We start from the raw sequence: 27841 nt of genomic DNA, 5'->3' as shown, positions 1-27841 counted from the left end.
TTCCATGTCATTAATAGCCCTCAACTGATAAAAATGTAAGTTCATTTAGAGACCAAGTACTTGAAATGGAGAGAGATATAAACTGTGTGTGTGTGTGTGTGTGTGTGTGTGTGAGTGCGTGTGTGTGTGTGTGTGTGTGTGTGTGTTTGTGTGCGTGTGTGTGTGTGTGTTTGTGTGTGTGTGTGTGTGTGTGTGCGTGCGTGTGTTTGTTTGTGTGTGTGTGTGTGTGTGTCTGTGTCTGTGCGTGTGTGCATGTGTGTGTGTCTGCAGACTAACAGTACACAGGTTGGCTGCTCGGACTCTGATTCGCTCCCTGGAGATGGAGGAGAGAGAGCACAGAGGACAGCAAGATGGAGGAGAGAAGAAGAAGGTGGTGGAGCTCAGTGTCCAATCAGGAGTAAGCAGTTCCTTCACCGCCTTCATTGCTGTCAATAAAGATGATGGCGAGGCCATTCAAGGGCCTCTGTTGCGCAGAAATGTCCCAGCACCCAGTGAGTGTTTGTAAGAACTAATAAACACACTAATGATAGTGTAGAGAAGCACAGTGTTGTAATGCTTTAATAGTATGGACATCATCATTCTTCATTCACAAAGCTGCTTATCACTCTTATTATTGCATTTCCTCTGTACTCACTGTGTCTATCAGCTGTTCACATACCTGCATGTGTTTGTAATAACTTACAATTATTCACATTTTGAATATTTGAACATCTGGAACAGTTTATGTAATCATTTCAATGACATTTAAGACATTGGAATAAACTCAAAAACAGTATTTTATTAGTTGATATTTCTTGTGAAGTAATTCTCATGTAATATTTTCTTGACCTCATCTTTTTTTTCACTTCAAGGATTGATGAAGAGGTGCAGTATGATGGCTACTGCGTATGGTGCTCCAGCTGTTAGACGTTGTAAGTGAAATGCTGAATTAGATTTAAACATACATATTTGTATTTTTATGAATACAGTATATGAATATCAACACAGAGCAAATTATACATGATTTTTTTGTTGCAGAAATGCTCTTTCATTGTTTGCAGCTTTCAGTGTGAACTACTGTATGTAATAGTTATATTGACTAAGCTTTAGCAGTCCAGGGTAAAGGTAACATATGTGATAACTCTCCACTGCTATCTGTGTCTGCTGCACATGGAGGGCTCGGCCCCGCCCCCACTGAGAAAGATGAGAGAGGACTAGAGGAACAGCGAGCCTGTTGTGTGTCTGTGTCAGTTATTGTTAGTGGTCTTCATATAATTCTGTGTTTAATCTATTTCAAAGTAGGCCTACACATGCCTGTGTGTTTCCCCCTCCTCTTTATAAGAGTGTTTTCATTTGTTATAACAGGAAAAAATAGCAATACAATATCAACAGTTTTCTTTATTGTGATTCTAGGTTTTGTATAAATAGTTCAACTACATATAAAACTTTATAGGCTGTGTTATCTTCATTTGAAGAGTCAAATATGTTTTGCAGCTCCAGACGAATTGTATTTTGTGAGAGGGGCCAAAAACTCCTTTGATAGTAAAGGTTGCAGACCCCTGGCCTAGGGCAGCAAGACAGTATCAAGAAGCACAATGATTCTCTATGGTTTAATGCTTTAATATGATTGAAATCATCATTCACAGATCTACTAATCACTCTTATTATTGCATGAGATAAAAGCCAGCTGTTCCTCAGTTGCACTTTTGAATATTTGAACATCTTAAATATCATGTGTAATACTTTTAACTACTTGTTGTTGTGAGTCATTGCAATAAACTCAGAAACCAGAATTTTATTAGTTGATATCTTTTGTTTTTCTCAAGTTAAATTTTCTTGACCTTTTTTTTTCTTCTTCTTCTTCTTAAAGGTGGGTCAGCCCCCCGATATCAGGTTCTTGGTGCTGCATCCACAATGAATTGTAAGTAAAAAGTTGATTGGGATGAACACACATCTATGTATTTCTACAAATACAGTAAGTGGATAGAAACACAGAGAATATATATTAAAAAATACAAACAATAATATAACATTAGTTTTTATGGCAGAAATGCACTTTACTTTAAACTACTGTATGTAGGAGTTGCTTTCCCTCTGGTAGAGGTAAAAAAGGTTCAAACTATGGGAAAAATGATGTCCTGTACACTGCAGAGGTTTTTTAAGAGAGTCCTGCAGAATTTATTAGCATGCTTTGTTAAGATGAGATCCAGTAAAAGATTCAAAACCATCCTCCGTAGATTCTACTGTTTGACTTTTATATACTCTTTTGTTTACATTGATTTCTACTACCTTTTGCTCATCCTCATCATCCTTATCATCATCATCATTAAGGGTCTATTATCCCTGGAAGGCAGAGGCATTTATTTTGTCTGACATACTGTTTAACAACTTAAATAAATAAAAACATGAATAATAAAATCTCCACAAAACTGCCACATATGACTCTCAGTGCACAGCTCTCCTGTGTCAACCAGTACGAATAACTCAACTCCACTTTTCTCAACTTGATATGTGAGAAAGACATTTTGCTTTCATGTACATCAGTTACTGCACTTTAGCTGCATTACTTTAATTTGTATTCTACCCAAAATATATCATTTGGAGGATTATACTGCAAAAATACTTAAATGTTTATTATTATTATTATTATTATTATTATTATTATTGAATAAGTTATTCATTTAAAAGATTTAGACATGTGATGATGGTTATACATAAAACTGTTGTGTCCAAACTATATTCTTAGTAACTACTCAATGATGCATGTAATCTAGTCCAAGTAATGCATGTGTGGATTACTGTAATCTATTATTTTATATCAAAGCTATATTTGTTACATCTGAATTAAAACTCTTGATGTGAATATTAAGCACTTTAAATTTAACCATTTATAATCTTTTTCACCTTGTGACAAAATCTAGACTAGACCTAGATTATTGCATGAGATAAAAGCCAGCTGTTCCTCAGTTGCACTTTTGAATATTTGAACATCTTAAATATCATGTGTAATACTTTTAACTACGTGTTGTTGTGAGTCATTGCAATAAACTCAGAAACCAGAATTTTATTAGTTGATATTTTTTGTTTTTCTCAAGTTATATTTTCTTGACCTTTTTTTTTCTTCTTCTTAAAGACAAAATGGGATTTCCCGAAGGTCGGGCTTGTCGTGCTGCACTCACAATGAATTGTAAGTAAAAAGTTGATTGGGATGAACACACATCTATGTATTTCTACAAATACAGTAAGTGGATAGAAACACACAGAATATATATTAAAAAAATACAAACAATAATACAACATTAGTTTTTATGGCAGAAATGCACTTTACTTTGAACTACTGTATGTAGGAGTTGCTTTCCCTCTGGTAGAGGTAAAAAAGGTTCAAACTATGGGAAAAATGATGTCCTGTATGCTGCAGAGGTTTTTTAAGAGAGTCCTGCAGAATTTATTAGCATGCTTTGTTAAGATGAGATCCAGTAAAACATATGTGAGAAAGACATTTTGCTTTCATGTACATCAGTTACTGCACTTTAGCTGCATTACTTTAATCTATGTTCTACCCAAAACATATCATTTGGAGGATTATACTGCAAAAATACTTAAATTATTAAGTTAAATTAAACATGTGATGGTGGTTACGCGCAAAACTATTGTGTCCCAACTATATTCTTACTAACTACTCAATAATGCATGTAATCATTTTCTTTGATATCAAAGGCTATATTTGTTATGGACATCTGAATAAAATAACTTCAGATCAGTTTTCCTAGTCACACATCTCAACATTTATTAGATGGACTGGCATGAAACTATTATTCTTTAAAAAGGAATCCTACTGGCACGCAGGTGGTTGAGTGGTTAGCACACATCCCACATACCCTGTTGACTCTGGTTTGAATCCCGGCTGGAGGTCCTTTGCTGCATGTCACCCCCCCTCTCTTTCCCATGTTTCCTGTCTGTCTACTACTGCTAAATAAAAGTGTCTATGCTGAAAAAAATCTTTACAAAAATAAAAAAGAATCCAACTGACATTGGTGAGCCTCTAACTCCTCTAGCGCCACCATGAGGTTGATATTTTTGTTTTTTATTGAAATGTTGCATCAAAGAATTTTGGTACAGACTTTCATGATCCCTAAAGGATGAACTGTAATAACTGTGATCCTCTGACCTTTAATAACACTGTTATCACTTCTGAAGACTTGATGTCCTCAGAGTCCAGTGGTGATACGGTCGAAGTCACCGAACTCAAGCAGCCTCGAAGAGACTCTTTCCTGCAGTTGGTTTCTCTCCAGAAGGCATCTGGCTGCTGGCTGCTTGAACCACATCTGGCAGCTGTACTTGGAAAGACCAGCGAGGAGGTGGAAAGCCCCAAACCTGCAGCGGTGGGTCATTGTAAAAAATATGAGAAGGAAATAATGATTGTTCAAAAACAGATTTCATGAAGGTTTCATATCTTTAAAAAAGTTGGACTGATTGTTTCATTCCATGAAGACAGTCAATGGGGATTAATCTGCAGAGGAATTTAAGGAGATCATAATTTACAGTCATTTCTTGGTGTGGTTAACAGTGTGATCGTGGTCAAACTGCAGTAACAGCAGAACAAATCTAAGCTGCTGTGTTGTGTGTGAAGATAAGTGAGAGACCAGATTGAGAGACTGTGTTCAGTGCCCTCTTGTGGTGATTATAAACCATCTGTTGATAAAAGTCATTGACCATATCTGAAAGTACATCACATGTACTGCACATGTTTGAGAGTACTCTTATTTTATTTAATGTATAATATTGTTAGTGCTATTTTAAGAACAGTTTAAAAGTGTGTAGTCACATTTTCCTTTGAAATGATTTTCTGTCTTTTTTTTCCTTCATTATGTTTTTCTCTGTTGTCTTTTATTCTTTCATTTGGCGAATTAGGTGAAAGAGGAAGTGTGGGCCACCATTCTGGCTCTGATCTGGCTTCATGGTTTGAAGTTGGATGTTCAGGATGAGTGGCAGCTTCTGGCTATGAAGGCTGCGTCATGGATCCGTGCTCAGAAAGGTAATCACCATAATAATAAGTGCTGATCTGATGATTTTAACTGTGTGCTGGTTATACTCTATATTCAGTGTATTAATGGCTTGTTCTGATTTTTCTTTTTTTTATTTCAGCACCATGTGTGACAGAGTGTGTGGAAGCTGGAAATGCACTGTTGGGATGTGAGGTGCAGAAAGATTCCCTGGGGATTTAAAGATTTATTTATTCTGGCTTCTCCTTCAAGACTGGAAGAGAGGAACAGATTTACTCCATCCTGTATTTACTTCATCAACATTGAATGTCTACTATGGCTGCTACTTTGTGGCTATCTGTCGTTATGATATTTTGTGCCTTAAGTTACAGACTATATATATTTGCACTGTACTTCATCCATGCAGGATCAGCCATCTAACAAGACAGAGTTGGTTTTCTGTTTCTGGCTTTTTATGTTTTTTTTGTATCAGAATCTGTTTGAATCTTTGGACCTGAAACTTGTTTGTGCGTATAAACTCAACACAATTCTCCCTGCAGCAACCCATAAAACTGTGAGTAATGTTACAGAGGGAACATGTGCACTCCACTAGATACTGAATATACTGAATGTACTCATAGTCTCATACATGTATTACAATACATTTATCTCGTAAACCAGCCCTCAGACGTTTAACATACAATTGTGGCCTCAGGGTTACCTAACAAGTTCAAAAAGTTTAAATTCCTTTTGTTATATATAAAGCATAAAATTGATACAACTGCTTTTTGTGTTTTCTTTTTTTTTTTTTTTTTTAACAATGCCAACGAGAACAAGTTAAAACCAAATTGTTGCCTTTGGGATCACTAACGTTTGGTAAAATTATACCAACAAGATTGTGAAATAAGTTTCATTCTGAATTCTGTGAGCTTGGTTTGGATTCTTGCAGCCATCTGGTGTTAAAAAAATCATTTGATGCAGGTTTAAGTTATAGAGAATGACACTGATGATGAAGCACCTAAATTCCCCTCCACTCAAAAACTGCTTGTTTCTTTATGACCTCACTTGGCTGTTTGAACTTGACTGATGATGCAGAGTTTGACGGTTTCACTGTTATGTTTATTGGGTCAGAGGTGACCCTGGGCCACGAACATTTTTGAGATGTTCAAGTACGCCCTGAGTTGGAAAAGGTTGGGAACCCCTGCTGTAGAGGAAACTTTCTCTGTGCTCATCATCTGAGCTGAAGATAAGGGCCCTAACATCGTGACATCACGGCTAGTTTGAAAGCAAGTTGTGGTCCAGTGCAGCAGTAGGAGGTAAAAGTTACGACAATTCTGAGGTCTCGTGACTGACAGGGGCCCCAAAATGCTTTAGTTTTAAGTTCATTTTTTCAAAATGAACTCATCATCATTAATATACATTTATATAGTATGTTCTTACCAATGTACTCATTAAACTACCGCTTTATTTTCCTTGTTTCTGGCAAAAACAAACCACCCAACGCCTCTGTATTGCCCAAATCCCCCCCTCCTTGTTTACATGAAATGGTTCAGTCCTGCCTCCAGCCCAGATGCAGCACTTGCTCGCAGTGTGTTTATAGTGAGGAGAAGGGCGGCAACATGAGCTTCATGAGTCAACAGGCTCGAAAAATACAATTATGGTTCCAAAAACGAAAATCAGAGAAAAGAATGACAAGCAAGAAAACGGAGAGGACGACAAGAGGTGGGTCTAATGAGTGAGTGGTGCTGGAAAAATGTTTGCATTTCAGTCTTTGAGGACATTTAATCAGTGTAAGTACATGTTTAGTAGCTACTGATACTAATTCCGTTATTCCTGTTCCTGGTGCCAGGACCAACAGCTCTGTGCCAGGTGAGCAGCTTTGTGTTGACACGTAGCATAACTTAATGATGTCTGTGGGAATTTATTTGTATTATTATTCTGAAAAAATGTAGAATGATTAAATTCTTTTCAATGATAGAAATGGTTGTATACTTTGTTGGTATGTAAACTTAGTTATTTTGTTCATTACATCATTTTATAGGTAGGAAGAATTTTCTATTTAAGAATTTTAAGATTACATTTAGACTGTAAAACCTGGCCTTAAGCACATGACTTACAGTCTTCCATCAAAGTAGTGATTTCCTCTGTATGCAGAACAGTGCATGTCTGCATAGTGTTTTATTTTCACAGTTCAATGTCAGTAAATATTGTACAGATAGTATTGGACTACAAGAGAGTTACAAGACGTCACAGGTAGGTGTGGTAACAGCAATTGTGCATAGTTGGCGTTGGGGCGCTGTGTGTGGTTGTGGGACCCAATGTGATGTGTTTTCTTGGGGCCTACAATCCCTGGCTGCATCACATCTGTGTCAAATTGGAGTGAAATATTATAATAGTATAAAAACAGTTACTTTTTCATAAAAGAGTAGATACTGACACTTTGATTTCTGTCAGTGGAACAGGAATCCTGTTTTTTGTGGTTATTTTAATTGTTGGTAAATTGTCTGTAATGTAGAGTAATTGTAATTATTGATCACTGCAGCATTAAGTCTTCATATGTCCTTGTTATTTATTGCTTAGGTACAAAGATGAACTGCTATGGTCTGCTGACAGTCCAGAAGGAACCAGGTACAGGGCTGCACATTATCAATTTGAATTATTTCAACTATTAGCTTTGTTAACAAGAAGATAGAACTGTAGTGTGGTGAATTATGTAACATTTACAGAAGAAACCTTAATTGGCACATTGATGTGATGCTAATTTTTTGTATCTATGTTGTTTTAGTCAAATTTAAAATGGTTGAAATTTGAACATAAATGCACAAATAAGCACACATTCTATTTTTGTTTTTTTGATGATTCTCTTTATTGGAAGGATTTACACAGGTAACAACATACCAGTACAACATGACAGAAGACTTCCAACCCAACATTTTCCCCCATTTTTTCCCACCCACAATCCCAACCCACTCAAAAATGAACAATTCTAAGTCCAATGACTTGTAAACATTTCAGAGTACGTACAGGTGCATGAGTAAGGGAGATACAGTAGACAAGCAAATGAAATTAAAAAACAAATAAACAAACAAACAAAAAACAACAAGAACAAAAAGACAAACCATAATAATAAATAAAATTCAAATAAGTAGGGGGGGCTCAGTCATCACAATCAGGCAGAGATGTTAAAGATTCAATATAATTTAAGAGAGGTTTCCAAGTTTTATCAAAATGGCCTAAGGAACCTTTGAGGGAAAATCTAAGCTTTTCAAGTTTAATGGACAGTAGCACTTCATTCACCCATCTACTATGAGATGGAGGTTGAGGGTGTTTCCAATTAAGAAGTATGAGTCGCCTGGCCAATATAGTGGCAAAGGGAAGAACAGTACGCAAAACTTTAGAGGCAAGAGGCTGCAAGGGGGCACCAAATAAGGCCAAGAGGGGATCAGGAGATATAGAAGTGTTATATGCTGTGCTTAGAGTATTAAAGATTTCAGACCAAAATGTGGCGAGCTTGGGACAAAACCAAAACATATGGGAATGGTCGGCTGGGGATTGTTTACACCTATTACATGAATCAGTTACATTGGGATAAATCCGAGATAGCCTCAAATTGGTGTAATGAGCTTTGTGTACAACTTTACACTGCAGGAGGCCGTGCCTCGCACAGATTGAAGAGGAATGAACCAACCGTAAAACTTGTTGCCAATAATCATCGGGCAGTGTGGACCCAAGCTCTTGCTCCCAGGACTCCTTAGGACCAGAAGCCGGGGTGTCAATAGCAGAATTAATGAGGCTGTAACTGTTAGAAATAAGCCGCTTTTGTTTAGGATCAAGAGCCAGTAAAGAGTCAACCAAAGTTTCAGGGGGGCGGCTGGGGAATTTGGGGTTCTGATTCTGAATAAAATGCCTTGCCTGGAAAAAACGAAAAAGGTGCGATTTAGGCAGGTCAAACTTTGTTGAGAGCTCAGAAAAGATCATAAAGGTCCCTTGGTTGTAAAGGTCTCTAAATTTAGTTATCCCCTTGTCAAACCAAGTCCTGAAAGCCAAATCAGTGCAAGAGGGCAGAAATAGGTGATTGTTTACAATGGGGGAGAGATCCGAGCCTCTATGTAGGCCTAGGCTTTTCCTCAATTGTAACCAGATTCTAAAGGAGTTAGCTACTATTGGGTTTGAGGTAAAATTGGAGGCAGTCAGAGGGAGTTGGGAGCAAACCAGAGAGTGAAGAGAATGTTTAGATGAAGCAAGTTCCACATCAACCCAAGCAGGGCGCTCTTCATCTGCTGTGTTGGTAATCCAATATAAGAGTTTATTAACATTACAGGACCAATAATAGTGTAGGAAATTGGGCAGCGCTAACCCACCTAGAGCCTTTGGGAGCTGCAGGACAGATCTTCTAATACGTGGATTTTTATTGCCCCAGAGGAAGGAGCTTATTAGTTGATCGAGCAATCTAAAAAAGGACTTTTTAATAAAGACGGGGATATGTGAAAATAGGTATAAAAATTTGGGTAAAACAACCATTTTAACTAAATTAGCACGACCTACTAAGGATAGAGGGAGACCAGACCATCTGTCAAAGTCTAGTTTGCACCTCTCAAGGAGAGGAGCAAAATTTTTGGAGAAAAGTTGATTGATTGAGTTAGTTACATGTACCCCCAAGTATTTAAATCCATCAGTGGCATATCTGAAGGGGAAAAAATTGGGGGGTAAATTCCTGGCCAGATAGTTGAGGGGGAGGAGTTCGCTCTTATGGAGGTTAAGCTTGTAACCTGAATAGGACCCAAATTTATCTAAAATATCTAGAACCACGGGGAGAGAGGCAGCAGGATTAGACATGTACAAAAGAAGGTCATCGGCATACAATGATAATTTATGGACTGTACCGACTCTGGTGATGCCCTCAAACCCACCCTCCTGACGCAGCCAGATGGCTAGAGGCTCAATAGCTATGGCAAATAGGAGGGGGGAAAGAGGGCAGCCTTGTCTAGTTCCACGAAAGAGGGGAAATGGGGCGGACTGGGGGGAGACCATTTGTGTGGACGGAGGCTATTGGGTTGGCGTAAAGCAATCTGATCCAAGATATAAATTCTGGGGGGAAGCCAAATTTCTGCAAAACAAAAAAAAGAAAGGTCCACTCCACCCTGTCGAAGGCCTTTTCCGCGTCAAGTGAGATAATCACTTCTACACATTCTATTTTTGTGAACAGAGTATAACATTTCTGCTTTTAATCCATTTTGACACAATATATTAGAGGATTATGGCAAAAATATCTAAATGGTGTAACCATAAAAACTTTGTACCAAATAATTAAACTTGCTAAATACCCTAAAATTGTCAATAAAACACCATATCAACCTGTTCGGCATGATCTACTTTAGATGTTTTAATATAAAATAAAAAATAATGGAATACAATTATTATTCTAAGTATTAAATATAATCTGGGGAATCATGTCAAGTCAAGTAAACTACATGAAGTGTCTAGTCTGTCAAATTAGATTTTAAAATTAAATGTCAAATGGTGTGACCAGTTACACCATTTGAGTCCTATTAAAAGCCTGAGAAGAAAATGTTGTCAAATATCTGTAGTTTATTATAGTAATCTTGTTAGGGTTAGGGTTAGAAAAATCTAATAATTTACTTAAAGGAAATGTTACTCAAACATTCAAATTTACATGTATAAAATATAATTATTTACATTCCTGCTATTTCATTACTAATATATAAATAAAACTAAAACAATTAAACTGAATAAATTAAACTGATTTTCCCCATTAGATGCCATCTTCTAACAAGGAAAAAGTGGCTCATCACAGAGCATGTGTGAATGCTGCTGTATGAAACTGCTGGGTCGGAAGATTCAACCACCTGACCTCTTTATGATCTTATAACATTATCTCTGAACCACCTGACCTCTTCATAATATAATAACATCATCTCTGAACCACCTGACCTCTTCATAATATAATAACATCATCTCTGAACCACCTGACCTCTTCATAATATAATAACATCATCTCTGAACCACCTGACCTCTTCATAATATAATAACATCATCTCTGAACCACCTGACCTCTTTATAATATAATGACATCATCTCTGAACCACCTGACCTCTTTATGATATAATAACATCATCTCTGAACCACCTGACCTCTTCATAATATAATAACATCATCTCTGAACCACCTGACCTCTTCATAATATAATAACATCACCTCTGAACCACCTGACCTCTTTATGATATAATAACATCATCTCTGAACCACCTGACCTCTTCATAATGTAATAACATCATCTCTGAACCACCTGAACTCTTTATAATATAATAACATCATGTCTGAACCACCTGACCTCTTTATAATATAATAACATCATCTCTGAACCACCTGACCTCTTTATAATATAATAACATCATCTCTGAACCACCTGACCTCTTTATAATATAATAACATCATCTCTGAACCACCTGACCTCTTCATAATATAATAACATCATCTCTGAACCACCTGACCTCTGCATAATATAATAGCATCATCTCTGAACCAGAACCCCTCAACTCATGATGGAAGATTGGAACCAGTTCCTCTCTCTCTATCTGCCCACACACATCTTTTAAAGATACATTATCCAAAATTCTTATTGTCAGATTAAATCTTTATCAACTGAGTGTGAAATACACTTCAGACCCTCAAAAAATGAATGAAACTGAAAACACTTTGAATAGCCCAGGCTACTTTGTAGTAAAAACACACGTAAAGACAGATTATGCACAAGCACTAGTGCATTAAAATTTAAATGTAGAAATACTTCAAAAATCTCTTCACATATTATGATTTAAAATGAAGTAATTATTTTGCACTTGAATACACTGTAGGTGGATAATATATTTGATGTTTATCATTCTTTTGTGGTTAAAAAAAATGCTGTAAATGTAATTTCAAATGACATGAAACCAACATAAACACAAAATGTACATATTAACAGACCTGATGCTGCTTTTGAAAAAAAAAATCAAGACATTTTAGATTTACTCATCTTGCCAAGCCTTATTAATATACAATACTTTGTGTTGTTTGTCTCTGTGTCTCATCAGTTCCTCTGAAGAGCATTGAAGTGGAGCTGGAGGTGAGGGACCATGTGGCTACAGTGGTCTCCACTCTGCTCTACCAGAACAAGGAGGACAAACCACTAGAGGCTGTTTTTGTCTTCCCTCTGCCTGGAGATGCTGCTGTCTGTCATTTCAGTGCTAACATTGGACAGACACAGATTGTAGCTGAGGTGAAGGAGAAACAGCAGGTGAGCAGGACAGTAAAGATGTTCTCACTATAATGAATCTGAAAAATAATTCAACACACCAAACGTTACTCTCATGTGCCGTATATGCTGCAGGCTCGCGAGGAGTATGATGATGCATTGAGCTCCGGTCAGCAGGCCTTCCTATTGGAGGAGAGTGATCAGAGCCCAGATATATTCTCTCTGAGTGTGGGCAGTCTGCCTCCAGGAGAGAGCGCCTCCATCAGGCTGGAGTACGTCACTGAGCTGGCTGTGCAGGCCGATGACGGGCTGAGGTTTTATCTGCCTGCTGTGCTCAACCCTCGCTACCAACCTCAGGGTAAGAAAACCAGCCTACACTTTGTACTTAGTGCACACCACATCTGTCCATACAGAGGGTTTTATTGAGACAGTGACACATCTGGTGCTGAGTGCACCCACATACACTGGAGGAAGCCAAAAACCACTGTGCAATAAACTGGCAGAACACTTAACCTCAAAACACCTTTTACTCTTCATCCTTTTACATCTTCCAGCATCAGCAACTGTTGTGATGAGTAGACCCCAAATAATCTGTGATTTTTGAGGCTGAAATTAAAGTTGATTTTTACTGTGTTTATCCTTTACAAACATGTTTGTGAATTTACTTCCCCATAAAACATTTGTGAGTCCAGTATGTTGAATAACCATGTTTACTGGCATGGCCGTGCAGAGACCTTTGGAGGGGCAGGTGCTCAAAGTTAAAAGGGGGTACATGGAGCATGAATTTGAAACACCATACAGAAACATACCTTACAGTATACTGTAACTGGTTGAATTGTAGCAAACCATATTCATAAAGAATGTAACATGGAATCACAACATACCATATGATTGTCTTCCTCTTTCTCTCCTTCCATCTCCTCATCTGATCTATCATCACTCACTCCCTGTCCATCTGGAAACAAGGCATCATTTGCTCTTGGATTAATCTAATTAACATCTCTTACACAGAATCAATAATAAACCCACCATACATAATGACAATATTGAAATTGTGCTTGTTCTTGTTGTTTTCTCTAACTGAATACCTCTGTAATGTAAATAGCCTCTTGCAGCTCCTTTTGTTTTTGTTTTAACCTCCTCTCCTTAGGAGGCATCTCTGCAGAATGAAATATGATTGATAAACTACAATCTAATGAACAAATACACACACACAAACACATTCTCTCTTTCTCTCTCTCTCTCTCTCTCTCTCTCTCTCTCTCTCTCTCACACACACACACACACACACACACACACACAGAGTGACATTTCATACCTTTTCAAGAATTATACTGTATAGCCACGGATTTACTCCATGGTGCTGATTCATAATCTGCCCTTTATTATTCCTAATGCTAATAAAAAATAATTAAATGATATAGAAATAATATAGTTAAATGTATTTGAGCTTTTATTCAGTTTGACTATCAACTTTGTGAAAGACAACAAGGTTATAAAAGTTATATATTTTATATTTATGCATATTATATTTAATTTGTTATAAACAATTAATATGTTTAATGAGAGGAAAATCACAATTCAAATTCTTCTAATTATTATTGTTCTCATATTTATACTGTAATTGTCCAAAATTATAGTTTTAGTGAAATAACAGCGTATGCCTCATTACCTCTAGAAACATAGGAAACACACTGCAACTTACTTGACAGTAAAATGATACATCTCTCTAATGCACTTTGCTCATGACAAAAGAAACATATTATACATATATTGAAACAAAAAGAAACAAAAAGAAGCCTGACATACTTTTTCCCCTCAGCACACAGTGTGTGGTTAACTGCGGCTACGTAGGCTATAAGAAGAGTGTGCAGAGTCAGATGCACGCACACAGGAAAGATGCTAATTTCTTCGGTTTCTAGCAGTAGTGACCACCGTCTCTAGCAGCTTAGCAACAGCGTTTAGCAACAGGGCACGTCAGGGCAGTGACGGCAGGTCTATGTGGATCATGTGACTGACCGAGGGTAGAGCATAATTATTAGTAAATGTTATTCTTGAAGAGCTACACAGACACACTTTCACACACACACTTACAGGGAAAAAAATTGACAAAAGGGCACTTGGGGCATCAAGGAGTATAGGGGCAGGTGCTCCAGCACCCTCCGCCCCCCCCACCCCCTCTGCACGTGCCTGTTTACTGGCGAGCAGTATACTTTATGTCTTTGCAAGGCCAGGGCATTGAAATGCATATTTGCAGTTAGCACCACCAACAGTCAGTCTAGAAATTAGTATCAAACAGTTAACGACCCCGGATAAAGCGGAAGAAGACGGTACGGTACGGTTAACATGTATGTGTATTCACACTTCAAAAACAAGACCTAGTTTGCTTCATAGCACCATTAGTAGTCAAAAACTCCACCGTGTACCTTTGACATAAACATTTTCTGCAATTCTTGATCAAATTTGAAAGTTTAGTTTGAACAAAGCAAGATATTCTTTGATTTTCTTGACTTTTAGCTGACCAGCTGCATATAAACAATAATTTTCTCATCAAACACTCATTATACGACAGAAAATAATATCAGAACATGTTAAACAATTTTTTCAAGATCACCACTCAAATACTTTGTATCTCCTGTATTTAAATCCTGTATAAATATTAATTGACACAATGTGGTTTATCAAGTATTGGAGCCATTCTTTGACCTCCACCAGTTAGCTAACAAAAACCAAGTGAGTCTCAGTGGTACTAGTTGTTAGCTAGCCAGCTAAGAAGTTATGTTCACTTTAAAAACAATGATACCAAAGCAGGTTGCATATGGTTTGGGATGGTTTACATATTTCTACACAGGTCACACCATAAAAAACTAACATTATCATTCATTATCATGTTTTCTAGTATACTGCAAAGCTTCTTTAACTTATTTAAAAACCTCTTGGCACTCCGGGGTGAAATGTATGTCTCATGGACCAGGCCACCATAATAGCTACATATATTCAATATATCTATTAAGGCCTTGTCATTCATGAAAACTATCCAAGAAGGTGGGAAGTGTGCTTCTCCGACCCCAGCTGGGTATAGGTTGGTAATGTTAATATGTTTTGATCAGAGAGTAAGTCATATTTCTGGCATTTGAGTTTTTCTGAGCTTTATGTATGTCTGTGCCTCAAATGTGAAATATGAGACATAACATCAAGCATCCTGACGTGTTGATATCTACAGTAGTACAACAAAAAAGGAAATGATCCTATTTACAAGAAAAACATGTGTAACTATTCTTTACAATAAAAAGAATATAGACACAGACTTCTGGTACAGAAGGAGTATATGGTCAGGCAGAAAGAGTACTTGTGATATGTGAGGTTGATGTGACTGACACACTGGGTCTTTTGGATGTAGAGGCTACCGCAAACTCAGTTTGACAAAGTATCAATACTGAAAGAAACTGGGTTATCTTACCACAGAAGAACAGGAAACAAATATCAACCTCACCTGCAGCTGTCTTCCAGTAAACACTGTGTTTAGCAGTTATTACGTAGTGTTCATACCCCAGAACTTTCCTTCTATAACCAAATACATAGCGAGAGTTACATGAATTGAACAATGTCTACATACTGTATACATTTACATTGTACCATTGGAATGAGACAACTTTGGAGTTACAGAAAAGTCAAAGTTTCAATAAAGGAAGTTCAAATGAACCTGGAAGATTTAGAAACTAACTAAACATACTTGATATCACACTTGATAAACAGCATGAAACTGTGTTCAAACTGACAGCATGATTATTCTCCTCACTGGTGGCCAAGTGTGGGAGGTGTTTTATTTTTTATTCTAATACCCATAAGGTATTGATGTGTCCAAGTCAGTTTAACAGTTGATTTGTTTTTCATCTTTATCACGTGTTTGGCATTTGTTCCTGAGTTGTCCTCCCAGGTCTGACTCCAGGAGTGGATGCAAGACACTGAAATGAGAGTTTCCCTTGTTGGGTGGCAGGGTTCATCCTTAGAGACAGAGTGAGGAGCTCAAATTCACTTAATTCAGGAATCTGATTAGGAAACCCTTCGAACAATTCTTTCTGGAGGTATTCAAGACACTTGCAGCTAGGAGGAAACCTTGATGTAGACCCAGAGTATGCTGGACTATATAACCCATCTAGCCTGGGAACACCCCATGATCAAGAGGAAATTGAATACTGCAGGGTGTTTATTCTACTTTGCTCAATTTTCCACCACTGTGCCTCAATGTTTTAAGAACTGCAGGTTATAGTAGCTGCAGATAAGCAGTAGAAAATTGATGAGTCTTCCTTCAGAGTAGCTAGTAGGAGTGTTTGTCCTTAAAAATTTATATTTAGGTTTTCTGTATTCTCAGGTCATCCAGAACTTCAGATGGAGTCCATCAGTGCATTCTGTTGTCCAGAAGTATTATTTTGTTCACATGTTAAAATATGAGATCAATATATTTACTGGACATTGTGTTTCTATTTATTTCTGATCTTTCTAAATCCAGCAGCTGTAAAATGTTTTGGGGACGCACATGTTTGCAAAGGTTTTGTATGCAATAGCTCTGTGTCATCCAGTGCTTAAACCAATGTCTCTCAGTTGTTCAAGTGATGTCTTTCATTACAACATTTTAAACCTGTTTCATGTTGTTCACAGGAAGTGAAGGTGGCAGTGTCCAGGTGACGTCTGTTCCAGCCTCTCTGGTGCCCTACAGTCTGTCTTTCTCTGCCCGGGTGTCCTCTCCTCGTCCAGTCTCTAAAGTAGAGTCCAGCTGTTCCCTGGACCCTCTCCAGTACCTCAACACAGAGCAAACCCAGGCTACGGTATGTAGAGTGCTGATGTGTCTGCTGTGTGTGATTGATGACTTTATTTTGATCTATGTGTGTTTTGTGAACTGCAGGTCAAGTTGGCTGCAGGACACAAGTTTGACAGGGATGTTGAACTGTTGATTTATTACAAAGATGCCCACCAACCCAATGCTGTGGTGGAGGCAGGACAGACCTCTGCCAAGCCTGGTGAGGACAAATTAGAGAAGTGGTTACTAAGTGGTTATTAAAAGTTAATGATTACATGTGTTGTAATAAATGATAAAAAGCAGATTTGTGGTCATTTTTCTGTCTCTTTCCTGTTTTTAAGGTACTCTGATGGGTGATCCAGTGGTGATGCTGAGCCTGTACCCTGAGTTCCCCCAGGCTGTGATGTCTTCAGTGGCTTCATGTGGAGAGTTTGTGTTCTTAATCGATCGATCAGGAAGTATGGATTGTCCAATGGATAACAGAAACCCACAACAGACTCGCATTGGCAGTGCCAGGGTATTCTGTGTTAACTCTGTCATAAAAGCATTCATAGTGTCCCTCTCACACAGTGGCCTTCACTATATTCTCTCTCTTCCTCCAAGGATACCCTACTGCTCCTGCTGAAGAGTTTACCAATGGGCTGCTACTTCAACATCTACAGTTTTGGGTCCAGCTATGAGCACATCTTTCCGTAAATCTCTCCCTCACTTCACTAAGTCAACAAAAATGTGTTCTTGTCTTTAATATCACTGTTTTTACAAGTGTGTTTGCACTGGTGTTCATGGGTTTGTGTTTCTGACAGTAAGAGTGTGGAGTACAGTGAGAAGACAATGGAAGAGGCTCTGAAGAAAGTTGAGATCATGGATGCTGATCTGGGAGGAACAGAGATCCTGCAGCCCCTAAAACACATTTACAGTCAGCCCTGCATTCCCAGTCAACCAAGACAAGTAATATACACACACACACACACACACACACACACACACACACACACAGTCTAAGCTCTGTCAATTTTGTGACACAGCTTAGACATACTTACCACATCTCTCTCTCTCTCTCTCTCTCTCTCTCTCTCTCTCTCTCTCTCTCTCTCTCTCTCTCTCTCTATATATATATATATATATATATATATATATATATATATATATATATATATATATATATATATATATATATATATAAATATGTATATATATATACATCGCTCTCTATGTATATACAGTATACATAGAGAGAGTGTGGCTTATGTGGGCTGTACATATATATACAGCCCACATAAGGTTACATTTTGTCATTGTACATGCCTATTTCATAGTCAGTTGTAAACAGTATTAATCATTAATTAATTAGCAGCATTGAGTGTAGTAATTGCTGTTGGATAAAAGCTGTGTTTGAATCTGTTTGTCCTTGTTTTAACTGATCTGAATCATCTGCCTGATGGCAAAAGTTCAAACAGAGAGTGTCCAGGGAGAAAAGAGTCCTTTATAATGTTCCACGCTTTTTTGATGCAACAGGAACTGTAGTTCTTTCAGGGTGGGGAGAGGGCAGTCGGTGATCTTTTGGGCCGTATTGATGACTCTCTGGAGTTCTTTCCTCTGAGCCACTGTGCAGCTGGTGTACCATACACAGATGCATGTTAGTATGCTCTCGATGGAGGCTCGGTAGAAGGACACCAGCAGCTGTGTGATTTTATCCTTCCTGAGTATTCTCAGGAAGTAAAGTCTCTGCTGGGCCTTTTTCAGCATAGACATATATACGTAGACGCCGCATTGACTGCTGCTGCCGTTTGGAGCGACATGCCTACACGGCGGCCATCTTGGTACAGGGCCACTCGCTCCTGCAGCGCATTACGTCTATAGAGGAATGACATGTTTGCACTAGAGGTCGACCGATACAGGTTTATTAAGGCCGATGCTGATTTTTTACATCAGCCTTAGCCGATGGCCGATATGTGCTGCCGATTTTTTTGAGACGATATTTACATGATAAAAATGACATAATGATAACAAATGTTACACAAGTCTCAATTTAACCAAAAAAAGAAACATTTATTTACAAAATTAACAAATTAACAATTGTATTGCAGAACATAAATAAATAGAAATAAGAAGATAAATATGTAAGCATAAATAAAATAATTACAAAAGGCTTTCATCAACATCTACAACACAGCCCTGATGATAAATGATAAATAAATGTTTGCTGATGCATACTATTACAAGCCAAATAGACATAATCTGGTTATCACAAAATGTAAAATAAAATGTTACTAGGTTAATTAGGTTCCTTGTCAACTAATTTGAATATTTTTTAAGAAAACAATAAACTCTAAAAAGTAGTCATTGAAATAAAGTGTTTAATTTGTAAAAGAAGACTGCCATGGTTTCCATTTTTTCTACATAAAATAAAATGTTTTATTATGCCTGCCTATTATGCAAAGACAACACACTAGTAGGATGTCAGATTCACTTTAAGTAACAAATTGTTAAGTTTCTGCTCTAAAAACAAGCAACATGTTGCACCTATGTTTGTTGCATTATCAACTTTAACGCGAATAAATATTCAACCACACATAAACCATTTCTCCCATCATACTTCTAAAAGCTCGAGACATGGAGCAGCTCACACACACACCTGTGATGTCTGTTCTGTGAGAGAGAGAGAAAACACACATGCATTTGGCATTCATGTTTTCACTTTCAAAGTGTAAGGCAATAACACAGGTAATTCAGACGGTTAAAAATACTTTAAAGTGTGAAAATGTACCGTTCTCTCACGTGAGCTGCGTTGTTGTTGTTGGCAGTCTTCCAGCTGCACGCTGCCAGTGAGGGAGGGGCGTGCGCTTCATGTGCTCTCCAGCACCTCCAACAACACAGGGCTGCTGGTAAGCGCGCCTGTCCGTAAATCCGGCCGGGGAAAAAAAAAAAAATTATATATATATATATATATATATATATATATATATATATATATATATGTATATCGGCGAACGCACCGTGCATCGGCCGATGCCGATACCAGTAAAAAACGTGAATATTGGCCCGATATATCGGCCGGCCGATGAATCGGTCTACCCTTAGTTTGCACTATTAAAAAATAAATAAATACAATTGCTCAATTGTCAACATAAATTCACGCTGGTTGTTTTTTACAAACGTCAGACATGGGGGACAGACGAAGACATGAAGACATGAGATGTAGACATAAATAGAACAAAAGGAACCCAGAAAATGTTCAGGTGTGTTCAAGTCTTTATTTAGAGAATTGCTTGTAGGGTATATATTTCATTTGCTATTATTATTATTATTATTATTTTTATTAATCATCATTATTACTATTATTATTTTTATTATCACTCTCAGGCCGATGGGAGCTAAAACCCCTGAAAGAGAACTGTTTTGCACAGTTTTTTTCTTGTGCTGCCACTCTGGTACTTGATTGAAGTCATTTTAGCAATGTGGTGCAGCCTAATTTTGAGAAACACAGACAATTTAAGTGTGACTAGTTAGCTCTTCATGCATACTCTGCATTTCTAGCGAATCTAGTAAACCATCCGGGAACTTCTCACATACTCTAAATCACATACTACACAGTTTTACAGTCTATGGTTGAAACACACTACATACTTCAAATGACGTCAGAGTTAGTGCGAGTAGTAAGAAAGTATGCGGTTTTGCAAAGACTGAACTGAAAACCAAAACCTATATAAACATGGGGTAGTAACCAAACAGGACACAGGTGAGTGAAACAAGACAGGTGAAACACATGAGGCAATGAACCAAGGCAGGGGAAACACAGGAAGTAAAACTAACAAAATACACAAGGAGAGAATAACTTTCAAAATAAAAGACAAACTACACCAGGATGTAACACTGACACTGCTCTCAGAATTATGTGAATGACTTATAACACATGTTGCATGTTTCATAGTGTAGTGACATGTAACTAACAGTAACTAATGTGTAAACTCTCCACCCCAGCTGTTTGTCTTTACTGATGGAGAGGTGGGGAACACCAAAGAAGTTATAAATCTGGTGAGGAAGAACTCAGGCTACCACAGGTGAAACCAGAATAATATAAACACAACAATCACCCACAATTCCCAGAATATGTCCCATGTCTGAATTCTGTGTGTTAAAAACAAAAGTACTTTATTGCAGGTGTTTCTCTTTTGGGATCGGGGAAGGGGCCAGCTCTGCTCTTATCAATGGTTTGGCCAAAGAAGGAGGAGGTCATGCTCAGTTCATCACAGGAACTGACAGGATGCAACCAAAAGTTAGACATGACCGTAGTTTTTATTCATTTGTATTTGAACAGAAGCCATTATTACAAATGTAAGTATGTTTAGTAAAAAAAACATTTAAACTTTTTATGAATATGTTTTATTGAGCAGGTGATGCAGTCGCTGCGATTTGGTCTACAGCCAGCTGTGGTGGACATCTCAGTCACATGGGATTTACCAAAGGGAGTGTCTGTCACTGTCCTCTCTCCACCAATCACAACAATTTTCCAGGGTCAAAGGTCACTGATTTATGCTCAGCTCACTGGACAGGTAGGAGCAGCACCATGTCATAGAGAAATACCTCTCTGGTCTGATTACTTTAACTTTTAAAAATAACAGTGGTAAAGTGACAAAAACTACGATGCATCCTCTGTGTCCATGTTTAAGAGATTGAATGTTTCATCAGGTATGTATTTATGATAAGAGGATGGATTTCTATGAATGTAATGCTTTCTCAGAGTCCAGAGGCAGCAGAGGGCTGTGTGACGGTGAAGTACAGCCTGGCAGGTCATCCATCCCACAACCAGCTCCACTTCAGTCTCAAACCTGCAGACGACACTGGGTAAAACAGGGTTTGGTGGTCAGACTGGAAAGTTATTATAAATTAGATACTGACCTTAAAATAATGAGTTTGTTTTGTAGAAAACTAATTAAAGACTCATTCCATGTCATTAATAGCCCTCAACTGATAAACATGTAAGTTCATTTAGAGACCAAGTACTTGAAATGGAGAGAGAGATAAACTGTGTGTGTGTGTGTGTGTGTGTGTGTGTGTGTGTGTGTGTGTGTGTGTGTGTGTGTGTGTGTCTGCAGACTAACAGTCCACAGGTTGGCTGCTCGGACTCTGATTCGCTCCCTGGAGATGGAGGAGAGAGAGCATAGAGGACAGCAAGATGGAGGAGAGAAGAAGAAGGTGGTGGAGCTCAGTGTCCAATCAGGAGTGAGCAGTTCCTTCACCGCCTTCATTGCTGTCAATAAAGATGATGGCGAGGCCATTCAAGGGCCTCTGTTGCGCAGAAATGTCCCGGCACCCAGTGAGTGTTTGTAAGAACTAATAAACACACTAATGATAGTGTAGAGAAGCACAGTGTTGTAATGCTTTAATAGTATGGACATCATCATTCTTCATTCACAAAGCTGCTTATCACTCTTATTATTGCATTTCCTCTGTACTCACTGTGTCTATCAGCTGTTCACATACCTGCATGTGTTTGTAATAACTTACAATTATTCACATTTTGAATATTTGAACATCTGGAACAGTTTATGTAATCATTTCAATGACATTTAAGACATTACATTTCTTGACCTCATTTTTTTTTCAGCTAAAGGATTGATGAAGAGGTGCAGTATGATGGCTACTTCGTATGGTGCTCCATATTCCGTGGATTGTAAGTGAAATGCTGAATTAGATTTAAACATACATATTTGTATTTTTATGAATACAGTATATGAATATAAACACAGAGCAAATTATACATGATTTTTTTGTTGCAGAAATGCTTTTTCATTGTTTGCTTTCAGTGTGAACTACTGTATGTAATAGTTATATTGACTAAGCTTTAGCAGTCCAGGGTAAAGGTAACATATGTGATTACCTATGGTGGGGGTCTGTGACCAGCAGCTTTGGAGCCACATGTGGCCCTTCAGCCCCTCTGCAGTGGCTCCCTGTAACTTTGAAAAGTTCCTCACTCTTTACAGCAGCATTTTCACCATTTAGTATGTATTCATCTTTCGTGTGAATGTTGTTAAATTACTGAGCTAAGTTGTTGATAACTCTCCACTGCTATCTGTGTCTGCTGCACATGGAGGGCTCAGCCCCGCCCCCACTGAGAAAGATGAGAGAGGACTAGAGGAACAGCGAGCCTGTTGTGTTTCTGTGTCAGTTATTGTTAGTTATTGCATTTGCTTAAAAGCATCAAGCTGATGATGAGCAATAAAAGAGCAATTTGGCTGCAGCTGAGCAGATCAAATATAGGATATACTACTTGATATACAAATATGGACTTTAGTCAGAATTACAAACTAGTTTCTTTTTTATCTTTACTCTTAAAGTATTTTAAAGTGGGTGGCAGTGGTTTGATTCCCACTTCCTCCAGTCCACATGTGGATGTGTCGTTGAGGAAGATACTAAATTACTCCTGTCATCACTGTATGTAGTGGTCTTCATATAATTCTGTGTTTAATCTATTTCAAAGTAGGCCTACACATGCCTGTGTGTTTCCCCCTCCTCTTTATAAGAATGTTTTCATTTGTTATAACAGGAAAAAATAGCAATACAATGTCAACAGTTTTCTTTATTGTAATTCTAGGTTTTGTATAAATAGTTAAACTACATATAAAACTTTATAGGCTGTGTTATCTTCATTTTAAGAGTCAAATATGTTTTGCAGCTCCACACGAATTGTATTTTGTGAGAGGGGCCAAAAATGGCTCCTTTGATAGTAAAGGTTGCAGACCCCTGGCCTAGGGCAGCAAGACAGTATCAAGAAGCACAATGATTCTTTATGGTTTAATGCTTTAATATGATTGAAATCATCATTCACAGATCTACTAATCACTCTTATTATTGCATGAGATAAAAGCCAGCTGTTCCTCAGTTGCACTTTTGAATATTTGAACATCTTAAATATCATGTGTAATACTTTTAACTACGTGTTGTTGTGAGTCATTGCAATAAACTCAGAAAACAGAATTTTATTAGTTGATATTTTTTTCTCAAGTTATATTTTCTTGACCTTTTTGTTTTCTTCTTCTTCCTAAAGTTGGGTTACCTGCCCAAGGTTTTTTTTTGGGTGCTGCACCCACGAATACATGTAAGTAAAAAGTTGATTGGGATGAACACACATCTATGTATTTCTACAAATACAGTAAGTGGATAGAAACACAGAGAATATATATTAAAAAAATACAAACAATAATATAACATTAGTTTTTATGGCAGAAATGCACTTTACTTTGAACTACTGTATGTAGGAGTTGCTTTCCCTCTGGTAGAGGTAAAAAAGGTTCAAACTATGGGAAAAATGATGTCCTATATGCTGCAGAGGTTTTTTAAGAGAGTCCTGCAGAATTTATTAGCTTTTTAGCTTTATTAGCTATATTCTACTCTGTTTGACTTTTATATACTTTTACTTTTTATACGATTTGTACTACCTTTTGCTCATCATCATCATCATCATCCTCATCATCATCATCATCATCAAGGGTCTATTATCCCTGGAAGGCAGAGGCATTTATTTTGTCTGACATACTGTTTAACAACTTAAATAAATAAAAACATGAATAATAAAATCTCCACACATGTATTACTTGGACTAGATTACATGCATCATTGAGTAGTTAGTAAGAATATAGTTTGAACATCTGTGTATGTCTATGAATACAGTATATGAATAGAAACACGGAGCAAAATATAAAATGTGTTTTTTTGGTAGACTTTCTCTTTCTGGCTTTTTCTCAGCTCTGCACACTTATCAAAGTTAGGACAGAAATAACCCAGTTTTTGCAAGAAACCAAACTGGAATGTTTCATGTTTAATTTTCAATAATTATGAGGAAAAGTTGAAGTCAGCCATACATAACAGGAACAAGAATAAAGTGAAATATTCCTGGAAAACACTTTCATTTACATTTTTAAGCCACAACTTATGTAAACATAATGGAAAAAGAAACCACGCTCCAAATACACACCATACTTACACACCAAGTAATAATCCAAAAGTATTAAATGATTGATTTTCTCCTTAAATGCAGCTTGCTCAGTCAGTCAGCCTCACAGAGATCCTTTGCTGCAGTTGGTGTCCCTCCAGAAGGCGTCTGGCTGTTGGGAGATCCACCCAGCTTTGGCTGCTTTGCTGGGAAAGACCAGCGAGGAGGTGGAAATGTCAAAGCCTGAATCGGTGGGTCATTGTAAAAAAAACAAAAACCACAAATTAATGTTGGGACTTACTTAAAACAGATTTCATCGTGTGGTTTATATACAAACAGAGGAAATAGTAAAACACATGGAAATAGATCTCTGTTTGGGTCTTATTTCAGGATGTTGTCTAGAAGATTTTTCAAAGTGATACAGCAACATTTTCCTTACATAAATGTTGTCTTCTTGGTGCTATGTGGTGTTTTTCTTCCTTTCTGCCTGTCCCATTTCATGTGTTCTTTGATTTGGTGAATTAGGTGAAAGAGGAAGTGTGGGCCACCATTCTGGCTCTGATCTGGCTTCATGATTTCATGTTGGATGTTCAGGATGAGTGGCAGCTTCTGGCTATGAAGGCTGCGTCATGGATCCGTGCTCAGAAAGGTAATCACCATAATAATAAGTGCTGATCTGATGATTTTAACTGTGTGCTGGTTATACTCTATATTCAGTGTATTAATGGCTTGTTCTGATTTTTCTTTTTTTATTTCAGCACCATGTGTGACAGAGTGTGTGGAAGCTGGAAATGCAATGTTGGGATGTGAGGTGCAGAAAGATTCCCTGGGGATTTAAAGATTTATTTATTCTGGCTTCTCCTTCAAGATTGGAAGTGTTTACTCCATCAACATTGAATGTCTTCTATGGCTGCTACTTTGTGGCTATCTGTCTTTATGATATTTTGTGCCTTAGTATATTTGCACTGTGCTTCATCCATGCAGGATCAGCCATCTAACAAGACAGTCCCATAAAACTGTGAGAAATCATGTTGAAGAGGGAGCATGTGCACTTTTACATTTTACTGGATACTTAATATACAGAATGTACTCTGCACTAAATCTCATAGTCTCAACATAAAGTTGTGGCCTCAATGTAACCAAGCAAGTTCAAAAAATGTAAGTTGTTTTACTATATATAAAACATCAAACTGATACAAATGGTTTTTGTGCTTTCTTTTTTCATTTCACGTTTCATACACAATGCCCATGCAAGCAAGTGAAAACCAAATTGTGGCCTTTAGTTACTTTGTATTACTTACAAGGTCATCAATCAAGTTTAATTCTGAATTCTGTGAGCTTGGTTTGGATTCTTGCATTCACCTGGTGTTAAAAAATAATTAAATGCAGGTTTAAGTCATTAAGAGTGAAACTGATACCAAACACTGGACTTATAGGATGAGTAAAAGACAGTGGTTACAAAACAACTGTTGCTTCTTGTTGATACTCCCTTACAGTTATGAGGACTATATTCTGTTCATTTATCTATCCTTGTAATGTCTATCACATATACATGATATTGTTTTTGCATTGTGTATTTCATGCCACATTGATATGTATCTCACTATTGCGTTTACCTAACAGCTACACATTTTACATTCCACAGAGGAGTATCTGAAATGAGCAGCGATCAAGGAGTGGCATGTCAGTGATGTGTGTCATGATCAACTGTCTTAATTGACCTATCTACGCTATTGCTTATTATTACCGGACAACCTGTGGAGAACGCAGCAACATCCACAACACAAGCCAGGGTTGTTTGGTATCCAGTAAACCAATATCCGATTTTAGATTCTGGATGTTTCAATGGCGAAGATATACATTATACCTCCATGCCATAAAATATATATCTTTTTGGCTTTCAATACTTCAATTTATTTTTTTCACAAACTCCAAAAAACGTGCATAACGTCTGTTTAGAATATGAGTCACAAATACAAGCCCCACCCATCCTGTTGATAAAACAACCACACGCTGCCTGGACATCATAAGATACTCTTCCTGTTTTTTCATCCTTCATCACATCTAGGAAACAACGGACTGATCATCATTTATTCTTAAAGGTACGCATGTTTTAATTTCCCTGTTTAGTTTAAATCGTCTAAGATGACGCAGTAAAAGTAAACCTAGCTGTCAAATAAATGTAGTGGAGTATGAAGTACAATGTCATCATGTGTTGGGGAGTAACGAATTACATGTAACGACGTTACGTAATTTAATTACAAAATGTACACAATTGTAATCCGTTACATTACTGTAAGACAATGTGTAGCCTAATTAAATTACAGTTGCTTTTGGAAATTTCCATGATTACAATTTTAGTTACAATTTTAGTTAAATCGCAGTAAAAGCTCGGATTTATCACATAGTTTTTTCATATCAACCTCTGCCGCAAGTTGGATCCTGACGCTTGTGATTGGCTGTCTCTGGTCATGTGCCATTCAGTCAGACTCAGCAACATGTCAGGGGCGCAGAAGAATATGTTCATGTGTTGGAAATACAAACACAGACATCCCATCTCCCTGATAGCAGCTCCCTGACGCCCGCGACACAATCTCCTGGAATCTGGAGTGAGTGAGCAGAGTGCACACCAGAGAGTGTCTGTGCATGTGTGTATATGTGTGACTATAAATGCAGTGTGTGTGTGAGAGCAAAGCGTCCTTATAGCTCTGTGTTGCTGCTTATTATACCGACACCGATTGCACCCCTCCCCCGGACCGACACCAAATGTAACCCCCCCCCCCCCCCCGGAACAGGTTGGGATGTCTGTGTTTGTTGTTGATGTGATTGTTTGCCAGCGGTGAAGGTAAACAGTAACACTATCAGGTCTTAAGTGTGAAAATGGTTAACAGTCA

The 27841-nt window shown here is 37.7% G+C and overlaps 2 protein-coding genes across 2 annotated transcripts; both read left to right on the top strand.

Moving 5' to 3' along the window:
* Window positions 1-4024: 4024 nt before the first annotated feature.
* On the top strand, window positions 4025-25958 carry LOC128360568 (von Willebrand factor A domain-containing protein 5A-like). The gene is made up of 4 exons (XM_053321021.1): window positions 4025-4361; window positions 4891-5014; window positions 5125-5346; window positions 25903-25958. Exons 1-3 carry the CDS (start codon window positions 4119-4121, stop codon window positions 5202-5204), a joined length of 447 nt encoding a protein of 148 aa, XP_053176996.1. The 5' UTR covers window positions 4025-4118; the 3' UTR covers window positions 5205-5346; window positions 25903-25958.
* Window positions 6619-25785, top strand: LOC128359821 (von Willebrand factor A domain-containing protein 5A-like). Its single transcript, XM_053320144.1, has 19 exons — window positions 6619-6683; window positions 6811-6830; window positions 7542-7589; window positions 12056-12258; window positions 12352-12574; window positions 16876-17042; window positions 17120-17234; window positions 17356-17531; window positions 17618-17706; window positions 17818-17962; window positions 20996-21075; window positions 21176-21290; window positions 21409-21567; window positions 21756-21859; window positions 22111-22331; window positions 22623-22688; window positions 25053-25198; window positions 25473-25596; window positions 25706-25785. The coding sequence occupies exons 1-19, from the start codon at window positions 6619-6621 to the stop codon at window positions 25783-25785; spliced, it is 2346 nt and encodes a 781-aa protein (XP_053176119.1).
* Window positions 25959-27841: the final 1883 nt, after the last annotated feature.

The sequence above is a fragment of the Scomber japonicus genome, chromosome 6, assembly GCF_027409825.1.
Source record: "Scomber japonicus isolate fScoJap1 chromosome 6, fScoJap1.pri, whole genome shotgun sequence".
NCBI classification, from domain to species: Eukaryota; Metazoa; Chordata; class Actinopteri; order Scombriformes; family Scombridae; genus Scomber; species Scomber japonicus.
This window is presented reverse-complemented; position numbering and strand designations above follow the sequence as displayed.